This window comes from Lithobates pipiens, unplaced genomic scaffold (assembly GCF_037356315.1).
Source record: "Lithobates pipiens isolate NorthernLeopardFrog02 unplaced genomic scaffold, aLitPip1_a1.2 Scaffold_16, whole genome shotgun sequence".
Classification (NCBI taxonomy): domain Eukaryota; kingdom Metazoa; phylum Chordata; class Amphibia; order Anura; family Ranidae; genus Lithobates; species Lithobates pipiens.
The window spans coordinates 84,452,527-84,464,042 of record NW_027507748.1 but is presented as its reverse complement, the minus strand read 5'-3'; the positions used below and the strand labels follow the sequence as shown (position 1 = coordinate 84,464,042).

Here is an 11,516-nt window from a genome sequence, read left to right as displayed (position 1 = left end):
GACTCCATGGTCCTGGTCCTCCTGACCAGCCCCCAGGAAGGCTATGGCCTGGGGTGCAGATCCACCCGACTTATTGTCTCAGTGATGGCTAGCCCAAGGCAAGGAAACGAAAGAAGGATTCCGAGGTTATCCAGTGCGTCTCCGATAGTTGGAGAGGCCCAGTAACTTCGTAGCTATCCAGGGGAGGACTCTTCAGAAGAAGACCATGTACGGGTTGGTTTGTTAGCAAGAGCCTGGAGGGGCTGAAGTACCTAAGTGAATCCAGGCTCGTGGGTATCGCCTAGCTGGCTAAAAGATCCAGGTATCCAGGTTCCACAAGTTTAGTTTCCTGAATGTTCTACAACACACTCTGTGGCAGAGACTTGTTCCTGACTAAAGCACCTTGTTGGCTGCTAGGACTTGTGAGAGAGGGACCATCCAACTTGAGTGAACATCCAGTTGTGAATGGCTATTCTCTGGATTTGGTCAAAGAAAGAAAGTCCTTCATCATTGACTTTGACACCAAGAGTACCTGAACTTCGTTCCTAACCCTCTGATCCTATTTTAAGAGAGACTGTTCGTTGTCTACATTTTTGCAAATAAAAATCCCTTTATGCGGATCTGTCCTCAGTCTCTAAAGTTACTGGGCCATGTACCACGGGAAACCCCTAGACACAAATCGAGCAGAAGAAGGTAATGGTAAGCCCAATCAAACCAGCAGCTCCTTCGGGGGTTAGTGCTACAATTAGTATAATCACGCACACTTCACTTGCTTAATATTACTGCCTCTTTCAGGAAATCACAATTTTTTTTTTTTTTGGGGGGGGGGGGGGGGGTTGAGAAATACCTTTTCTAGCAGAGTGCATGTATGCCTCTCAAAAATGACATCTGTCATAAAACAAAAGAATAATAATTATAATAGAAAGCGCCCCCATCACCCAAAGCAGAAGCTAACTCATACATATGTTGTGGCCACATATGTAAACGGCGTTAAAACCACACATGTGAGGCATTGCCACAAATGTTAGTGCGAGAGCAATAATTCTAGCCAAAGACCTCCAACTCTAAACAGGTAACTTATAAAAAAATAAAAAAAGTAAAGTGTTGTCTAGGAAGATTTTTTAAGTACCGAAATGTGTCGCCGTTCAACGGGTGTGTGCAGTTTTAGTGGCACATGTTAGGTATCCATTTACTCTGCGTAACTTTTTTTTTTTTTTTTTTTTTTTTTTATAAAGAAATCTGACTAAGTTTAGGGTTTTGTTTTCTTTGTTTTTAAATTCATGATTAATAAATTCATTTTTTTTCCCCAAAAAAAGGCGTGAAAAATTGCTGCACAAATATCGTGTGACATAAAAAGTTGCAATGACCACCATTTTATTCCCTAGGGCAGTGATGGCGAACCTTGGCACTCCAGATGTTTTGGAACTACATTTCCCATGATGCTCATGCACTCTTCAGTGTAGTTGAGCATCATGGGAAATGTAGTTCCAAAACATCTGGGGTGCCAAGGTTCGCCATCACTGCCCTAGGGTCTCTGCTATAAAACATATATAATGTTGGGGGTTCCAAGTAATTTTCTAGCAAACAAAATTATGATTTTTACATGCAAGAGAGGAGAACCAGAATTAGATTGGACTGGAAGTGGTTAAAAATAAAATTGTAAAAAAACAAACAAAAAAAAAAAACCACACACAACACTGACACTGTTCACTGCTCTGCCAATATACAGGCATGGGTGTTTGTGCTCTGGAATGTACACCCCAATGCAATAGGCTGTGCACACCAATGACTAGAGGATGCAAGTTTTAATTCTTTAAGCCAGCTTTTACGTCAAACATCTAGTTCAGCAAGTTTGCTTAATTAATAGTCCCCTTAATCCAGCTTTATCTCTTAATAGTTTACAGCTCCACGTCATGCACTGGAGTAAATAATTATATCATTGATGTGAGAAATACAAACACGGCCACTGCAAACTCTTCTGAAAATGCTAGCTTCCTGGTTGTTATTCTGAACCTTAGGCTTCAATCGTTGTGTCTCTGACCCAGGAAAAGTATACAGCCCTGTAAAGTCAGGACTACTGATCCCTATACTTTATCTTGGACAGCGACCCAAAGAAACCAAGAGGCTTACCATTACAGCCAGGCAACTAGCATTTTGAGAATACGGTCAGCAATGGCGCCAAGGTTCTTAGTGTTGTGTTTTCTTTAAGATTTTGATCTGAAAATAAATGGATGACCTTTGTGCCTCCCTGCTGTCGGGGGAATTGCAAGATTCTGCATGCCAGAAACAGGACGAGACAAACAATGGAGACACGCAGGCTAAGAAATTCAGGTTTGTTGCATGTCTAAACAAAGATTAGTAGGAGATCGTTCAGAGGTGTTAAGTACAGAGGGTTTGCCCCGGGGCCCCTGGAAAAGAGAAACCCAAATTAGAATAGTTTTGTATACAGCAATCTACAAAGCAGTGCTACAGTTGATGGGTAAATACCAGCAGGCAGGCACACCTCAGTAATGTATTATATATTGAATGACAGCAATCCCAGGGACGGCGCTCTCATGGATCATGTAGGTGAACATTATTTTCATACTGTTGATATGCATTGAAAACTCACTTTAAAGGCCCATTCACGATTGCAGTGCCATTATAAATAGGTTGGCCTAACTATTGAACATAGCCTATTTTTTAATCGCCGTGCGAGTTCACAGCTGGTTACTGAAACAGAGTGTTGGAGCACCGTTAAAATAACACATTGCCATTTAACGCACGGTGAAACACATTTTACCATGTGCATTTGTAATCTGAATGGGCCCCTAAAGCCCAAATGAGAGTGCAGAAAAAAAAAAAAAAATTGGGGTATTCTTTGACCAGGTTGCTGTTGGACATTTTTCCTCACTTCCTATCTGGTTAAACCGTTGTCAGTGGGACATTAAAGTGGTTATAAATCCTAAATCCACAACAGTAAAATCAGTCTGTATATGCAGTAAAGCATGCTTGTTATACTCACTGTGGAACCTAAGGGGTTAATCCTCCACATTGTGTAAAAAGGCTGTTTGATCCTGTCTTCTCTTATCCTCCCCTTCTTTTACTGTCCCCAATCTAACAGTACAGAGCCTTGGCGGCACTCTGCACATGTTCTGTTTGGTGTGCATTGCTACAGAAGTTGTTTTTTTTCTTGGGAGGGCGCAATCGGCGCTGTCCAGGCACAGAGAGAACATGCAAACTTCAGACAGCTAGCGTTGTGGTCAGAATTCAAACCAGCAACCCTTCTTGCTGTTAGGTGAAAGTGCTACCCACTACAATGCCCCATATTTACTAAAATGATTGCTTTTCCATGTTCTGTGGGAGATCAGATATAGTGAATGCCGGGTCCTGGGTTTAGAAACACTTGAATCGTTGCATTATGGTAAACAAAAGGTCTACACATCAGCAGCCCCCTTATGAAGTTACCTTTACAAATCGCTTTAAATTGAAGGAAAATGTCAGCGCTCTGGATAACCATTAAATCGTGGCTGGGGTTCTAATAGTTTCCCACTCAAACTGGAAAAACACTTTAGTCCCAGTTTCTATTTGTGCAATTTTACACTTGTTGGCTAGTGCACGAGTGGGGTACTATTATTTTCATAGGAATCATTCACACCTAGGCATGATGGAGCGGATTGTTGTTTTTTTTTTTGATGTGACAATGTGTGCTTTTGGCTCCATAGACGTTAATAGGAGGGCATGAAAAAAAACAAAAGTGAATGCAGATGCACAATGGCAAACCTAGCCTTAAAGCGGAACTCTGAAACACATGTATGAGAGCGGTCTTACCTGCCAAAGGATTTAGAATTCTGTTCATCCAGCCCTGTCCCACAATATAGAAGAGGGAACCCAATTTTCTTTCTTCGCTGCTGCAGTTTAACTTTTACTTACAGGTCCCTCCTCCCCATGTGATTGGACAATGAAAATAGAAGCACCACCCTGATGAGTTCTTATTCTGCACTCACCTACCATCAACATACCCCTTGCGACTCACCACCTTGTGAGCACACCCGATTGGCTACTTGTGCTGCTTCTCCCTCTGACCTCTGCTGCACAGATAATACAGACTGCAATGCCAAGTTACATTAATAGTGGTTATAGAGGCGCTTTTTTTTTTTTTTTTTTAAACCATGATATGCATCTATTAGCTACATTTATCAATCATCCAGCATTCCTTTTTAAAAGCAAAAAACAAAATATGCTTAGAATGATCCACCAATTGTTATCGGGTGCATTCTTATTCCTCCTTTGGTTTGCAGCACATAAGCTTCTGGTGGTGTCCACGCCTGGGTCCATGTGATGCAGCTTTTGGGACTACATATCCCATCATGCCTTGCACTAATGCAACTGGCCACACACATCCTTACTTTGCTAGCAGCTGACTCAAGGATGAGCAGGGTCTTCGTCAGCAGCTGAAGAGGGAAAGCTTGCAGCTCCTCCTACCAGGCAGCCTATTCCCACCTCCATACTGCGACTGTCAGACATGCCTATGCTCTCCTTTCCTGCAAGACACGCCCAGAACCAGGCCGTAGATAAGGGGGTACCACTGGTCCTCCTGTATGGGGCCCCAGGCAGCTGGGCGAATCGGATCTGAGCAGGGAGGGTGATCAGCAGGCCCGGACTGGCCATAGGGCAGATCGGGCATTTGCCCGGAGGGCCGGGGCCGCCCGCTCCATAGAATGTTGCTTTTTAGGCCACACAGCGGGAGGTAAGCAGCGACCGTGGCCTAAACAGGGTTAACACAGGCCGTATGGGCTGAGCTGTGTGTCTCTCTCACACACAGCTCAGCCTCAGCGCCGTGCTGACAGTTTCGCTCTCTGCCCACAGGGGGCTGCTCCTCCTCCTCCTCCAGCCAAGGTGTCCGCACGGTGAGGCAAGGGGCAGGGCTGCTGTCGAGACGTTTCCCCCGCTCGCGCCCCCCCCTTCTCTTGTCGGCAGCACATGTGAGGAGAAAGCTTCCCTCACCATTGACCACAACAGAGGGCCAATCAGAGACCTAGAGGGGCATCATGGGAAATGTAGTCCCAGAGAAAGGTAGCCCAATTGTTTTCAGCAGGGAGCCGATTACACTCCCCAGCATGCACACTGCTGGGGAGGGGAGAGAAAAACCTGGAAACAAGCAGAAGTGCCTGTAGCAGCTACTACAGGAGACATAAAAACGAAAGAGGACTGTGCTGGGGAACTAATAGCCCCAGCACCACCAGAGAGGGAGCCACGCCGCACTGCACCACCAGAGAGGGAGCGCCGCACTGCACCGCATCACCAGAGAGAGCCATGCTGTTCCTGCACCACCAGAGAGAACAACGCTGCACCGCACCACCAAAAAGAGCAGGTCAGTGTCACTGGGCAGTGTGGGCACAATAGAAGACAGACAGTACTAGCGTTGAATGGCCACAATAGGACTGGGACACTGTAATATAAAGGGGACTGCACTGTAATCATTGCAGTGCCCCTTTACAGTGCAGTTCTCTTTATATCACCGTATCCCTGCACATTACAGTGTGGAGAACCGACACCAGCCACCCCCGCGAATGTCTACCAAATTCTCCCCCCCCCCCCCCCCGGTCCCTGTAAAAGTTGGCTGCCCAGTCTAAAATGCCCGGGCCTATTTTTTTTCCCAGTTCGGGCCTGGTGATCAGCGTAGCAGAAGGGCAATTACTGGAGCCAATCCCCTGTTTAGCTCTCTGCAGCAGCCGAATTCCTCTCCCTCCGTGTCTTTTAGGTGGGAGCCATACAGGGGATTGGTTCCAGTAATTGACCCCTCCCCCCCACCAATCACTCTCCATGTGCACCATATTTTTCCCCCTGCTGCCCAGGTCTCCCCTGGCAGGGATTTTAACCCTTCTCTACTACATAAAAAAAAATTTGCTTGGCTTAAAATACACTGTATTGCTGTATGTTCAATTATTGGTGCTTTAAACATAAAAAAAATAAAAAAAGTGAAAAAAGCAAACAGGAAAAATGTAGGACTTTTAAGGTGCTTTGGCTACCAGGTATAAATGGAAAAAAAGACAACTCAATACACATAAAATCACAACATTTTATTATGAGTTTTTACTAAAACAAAAAAAAAAAAAAAGTGTACTAAAAGAGTACTATGAATAAGTGTATAAAGCCACATGAAACAATTAAATTTTGCACACCCTCTGTAGAGCCTTCACCCTCCTTTGAATGGAATATTATGGGCAAAATAACCAACACATTAAAAGTATATATTGCCCTCTCCTATAATGGAGGTAATGAACTTAAAGCGGGAGTCCGCCGGGACTCCGCGTTTTTTTTTTTAAAAGCCAGCAGCTACAAATACTGCAGCTGCTGACTTTTAAAATAAGCACACTTACCTGTCCAGCGCGCCCGCGATGTCGGCACCCGAAGCTGATCTCTAGATCGTCTCTCGGGTGCTGCCGCCGCCATCTTGGGTATGGGAATCAGGAAATGGAGCCTTTCGGCTTCATTTCCCGGTTCCCTACTGTGCATGCGCGAGTCGCGCTGCGCAATAAGGACGGTCCCCGCTGCCTCTGGGATCTGTGCGTTTCCCAGCAGGCAGCGGGGCACTTGCGGAAAGGGGCGTAATCTACACCCCTTTCCGCAGAGAGCTATCCCTGAAGTGGGTGCAGATACCTGTACTGTACAGGTATCTGCACCCCCCTCCCCCCTGAAAGGTGCCAATTGTGGCGCCGGAGGGGGGGAGGGTTCCGATGAGCGGAAGGTCCACTTTAGGGTGGACCTCCGCTTTAACACAAATTTGCTATAATGCTCAATGCATTTTGCAGTAATAAGGTTTGTCAGGAGATATCAAGGTGCAGACAATAGAACATATTGCAAACATTATTACAAACATTGTAGTGAATACAAATATTGATATGATTTTTACAAAATAAAAACCATTTGTCATGCAATTTAAAAGTGGCGCTGTACAGGAAGGATTAGGGGAGGAAGAAAATGGTCCCAAAACAGCATTAAACCCATGAAGCAAAACAGGCATCTAAGGGCACAGGTCACTAGGCTGTCACTTCTCCATGCCCTATCTGCAGAATAAGGTTCATGTCACTCAATAGGGGCACATTATTGTATACAAAATTTTAGAACTATACTTACAATGATATATGTGCAACTATATGCCAAGCATAGGGGCAGAAAGCATTTTTTTCTAAAAAAGACCCACATCACTGGCAGAAAGATGTAATGTAACAGCATTATAAAAGTAAGCAGAAATAAGACCGTATTCAAAATCTCATTAGCCATTTCACCCCAGGAGATAGGTAAAGTTTGATTGACATCTACAAAGAGGAAAAAGGGAAAAAAAAAAAAAAAAGCCATAAGTACAGTAGTACCTTGAATTACATGCATAATTTGTTCCAGAAGCAGGCTTGTAATCCAAAGAACTCTTATATCAAAGAGTTTCCCTATAGGAATCAATGGAAACTCCAATAATGGGTTCGCGTGCCACTGCTGGTGTATGCAGTGCCATATGTGGCCAGAGGTGCGGGGGTCGAGTGTCACTGGTGCCACCGCACCTCTGGCCACATGCAGTACTGCACACCGAGGCTTGAACCCTGCTAGTCCTGTAAAACAATGCTCGCAAATAGAGTCAGGATTTTAATTTTTTAAAATAGCATGTATTGTGAAACGCTTAGAAACCGTGTTACTCGCAAGCCGAGGTATTACTGTACTTAATTTAGAATCATCAGTAAAACTTGCATCCCCCCATCTGACACCATACCAACTGCCAAATAGCCATACTTTAAAAGAAACATGGCTGCCTGATATCCGGGGCCTTCCTCCATGCCCACCACTGATGGGCGTGCCACCGGGCATGCACAACACAACCTAGTGCTGTGCATACAAAGTGGTGGCAGAGAGCACAAAGCAGTCAGACAATGTCCAGTATCTCCATCCACCACCAGCAATAGTGAGAAGCCTGTGGGATGACCCCACACACTGCCTGAACATATGCAATGATTCTCCCACCACCAAACCATCTAGTACAGTCAAAAAGGGAAGAGAAGTGGGTGAGATTGCGCCATTCCACCAAGGACCAAACTGCAAACCCCCAGCTCACGCACACATACACACTCCAAATAGAACAAAACCACCCACAGCCAAACCATCGCTGAATTTCCACACAAATCCACCAAATCACCACCACACTGCAGACAATAGATCCCAACTCAACCCCCCACATATCGCTTCACCAAGCAAAAGGAAAAAATTTTTAAATAAATAAAAAAAAATCTACCATCCACTTCACAAAGGCTGTGGGGACTGCTGGTAGGCCCACAAAAGCCTATTACAACCCCCAGGGGAACTGAGGCCATCCAGGCAACCACCCCCCACATGACCCTCCTGACAGCACCACTGTTAATGGGTATCAAATGTCAGTATAAAATTTTACATTTTAAAACAAAGTATCAAATCACACCAAAAAGCCAATGGCAGGTTCCATGGGTAAGTTTTAGGTTGCTAAGCATTCAGTTTGTCACAGTTCAGACAGTCAAATTCTAGACTCACATAATGTGAACAAATCAACATATTTGTAGTTTAACAGCTCTGTTTATAAGAACAGTTTAAAACCATTATTTTTAGCGACTTTCATTTTGAAAATCCATTCTGTCTCCAAAACGCAAGATCCATTTGTCATTGTCACCCCAATGGAGATTTTGACATGTGCAAATGTATCAAACCTGTGATACAGGCCAATGTGTGTTGACAGATGTAGTCATCTTGGCATTTTGAATAAGATCAATGTGGTTCTGTATACTTTTCCAGAAGGGCCTCTTAGTCTTACCTACATAAAAAGGATTACAGGAACAAAGCATAAAATACATAACCCCAATTGTCTGACAATTGATAATGTAATAATGGAGTTCAACACTCCCCATTAGGCATAGGAAATGATACTATGCCCTTCAAGAATCTAAATCACAAAAGTTATAAAGGTACAACATGTAAATGTACCTCTCCAAATGTTTTGATGGAATAATTGTGTAGATAGTGAAAAGATGACTGTCAGTTGATCACGCAAAGATTTTCCTCATCTAAAAGTAGTTTCAGGTCTGCTTCCTATGTATGTTGCCACTATATGGTCCTCAGTCAGCAAATACCAATGTCCAGTCAGAATGTTCTAAATTTCCAAGTGATGCAAAAAATAAAAATAAATAAAAAACAGAGAACATAATTTTTGTATTAGTTGTGGCTAGTTGAAGTCTGTCCATGACTCAGATTCTCTAGTTCTACTTATAGTTTTTTGAAAGACCCTTTTAGGCGATTTTTGCTCTAACAGTTGATCCTGCAAATCCCTTCATTGGGCTAAATAAAAAAAAATATTGCCAATTTTTTAACCTTAAATACTGCCCATACAGAATACTGTTAAAGATATCTGGGATGGGTGCTAGATGCATGTAAAATGGTATTGACCTATGAAGGTTTTCTTTAAAAGTCTGACACCAAGTGGCCATCATCCTGCACCATAATTTGGATATCAAAGAACATGATGTTCCTCTGGTCACAATCTTTGTTAAATTTTACAATGAAATCCATGACATAAATCCATTGAGTTCTAATCAAGAACCCATCCAGATCATAAACACATCATCAATGTACTGGTGTCACATTTGTGGAACAGGTACATCGACATATTCTGATAAAATAACTGCCTCTCCCACCCACAGGTACAAGAATATTATGGAGCACAACGTTTCCCCATCGCTACTCCCCGCATCTGCAGGAAGTGGGAGCCACTGAAAATGCACATTCCTGGATAGCATGTACTTCAAAAAGTTCCAAAATAATCATAGGACCCTGCGGATTTTTGATTCACTTTCAAAAACATCTCAATCACACCGATCCATGCTCGGTTAATATTTCTAATTTGAAAGTTAAGTTTACTTTCGGGTTTGGGTTTGTACCAATCATGTTTCTTTAAATATTTTGACACATCTGAACATGGTTTTGCCAATTGAAATAACCACATTACCACCTTTATCAGATGGCTTTATAGTATGAGAAATTCTTGCTATAATCCAGGTTCAAAGTTATCCAGACCCGAGTTTAAATTGTTGATATCATGCATAACTTTTTGTACAAAGGCCTAGATAGGAATATGAAGCTGTAAAGGTTTGTGATTTTATAACAAATATTACATGTGGTTGATATTGGGTCAGCTTGACCAGGTTCACTGATGGAATTTCTTACTTCTATGTTATTTTCCCTCACAAAAGGGAGCATTAGGTCCTGTAATGCACAGAAATCATTTTATTGTGAATCCCTTCCACATTTCCATGTCGGCCGGATAGGATTTGGGAATGTATGCTCTTTGCTAGAAAGCTAACCTTACATGTTATTCATGACAATTGACAAAACAAAAAATATCCTTGGCTGTCTCAAATTGTTCTAGTTCCGTATACAGACAAAAAGCTCAATCTCAAATGTAAATTGCTTTCTTTATCTGGAGTCAATACATAGGAGGATAAATGAATCTACAGTTTTATTCTTTAGGCTTTCTTGATTCAATAGGACTCCAGATTCCCAATTTTCTTCCCTAACATGGGGCAAACTCGATAATGAAGGGGGGGGGGGGGAATGTATGGCCCCTTGCCAACATAGCCAAGTCTGTCTTAACTGCAGCCAACTTTTCCCTGGGTTCATCTCTTACCACACCATCTCCACCTCGAGAATTAGTGATCCCACCACCACATTTACACCTCTGTGTAACCAAGAAACAACAGTAGGTATTCTATTCCCTGTTTTTAAGCATTGAATTAGGGATGGAGACACGTTTTCCATGTGTCTCACTCAAAGTCCCAAACCCTCCCAATATTCTATTATGTGGCCAATGTAGTCTTTTGAGGAGTATTTTTGCCTTTTTCGTGCGAGTGTTGCGGTTACCATGTCCTCCATATTTGGATTTCTTACTCTGCATTCCATTGTGGGTACAAGTAGTGTATTTATGTGCTGTGAAGAGAAATATGATATGGGTGAAGAAAGAACATCAAGCCTGGGCGAGTTCCATATCTGTAAGAAGTTTTTAAAGAAAAAAAGTCAAGATTTGTTCCCATTACTGGTGCTATCGCCGATTGTAGATGCAGGAAACAGACTTCTGTTTTCAAAGTAGAAACTGATTATAAAGTTTTTTTTTACTTGTTGGTAGGGTTTAGGCTGAGGAATGTTTGTAGCACCTTGATCATATCCATGCTCCTGCTGAGACTTGTTACTGGTCCTTTCTAGGCTCGAGATAGCGTGAAAAGAGTTCCACGGGGATGGGAAATACAATAGTGGAATTCCGCTCTGTCGCAATCTGTGACAAGGTCTGAAGATATCGGAGCTGGAGGGCGGCTGGAGATTCTGACATGATCACTGCTGCTTCTTTAAGAGCCCTAGAAGCATTCATCTCCCCTTCTGCTGCAACAACCTGCATCAAACAACAAGCAGGATAAATGGAGGATCCTTTTATCTAAAAGCATTTTTACTTTCTACAGGTTTCACTTTGAATTTAGGTTAGAACCTGTCTAATATAT

The 11,516-nt window shown here is 43.0% G+C and overlaps 1 protein-coding gene across 1 annotated transcript in view; it reads right to left on the bottom strand.

The window, feature by feature from the left end:
- Window positions 1-6,026: 6,026 nt before the first annotated feature.
- Window positions 6,027-11,516, bottom strand: part of LOC143981892 (stomatin-like) — a 90,501-nt gene continuing 85,011 nt past the window's right edge. The window contains exon 7 of the mRNA XM_077480074.1: window positions 6,027-11,410. Within this exon, the coding sequence (XP_077336200.1) occupies window positions 11,210-11,410 (201 nt within the window). The 3' untranslated portion in view covers window positions 6,027-11,209. The remainder of the gene's footprint in view (window positions 11,411-11,516) is intronic.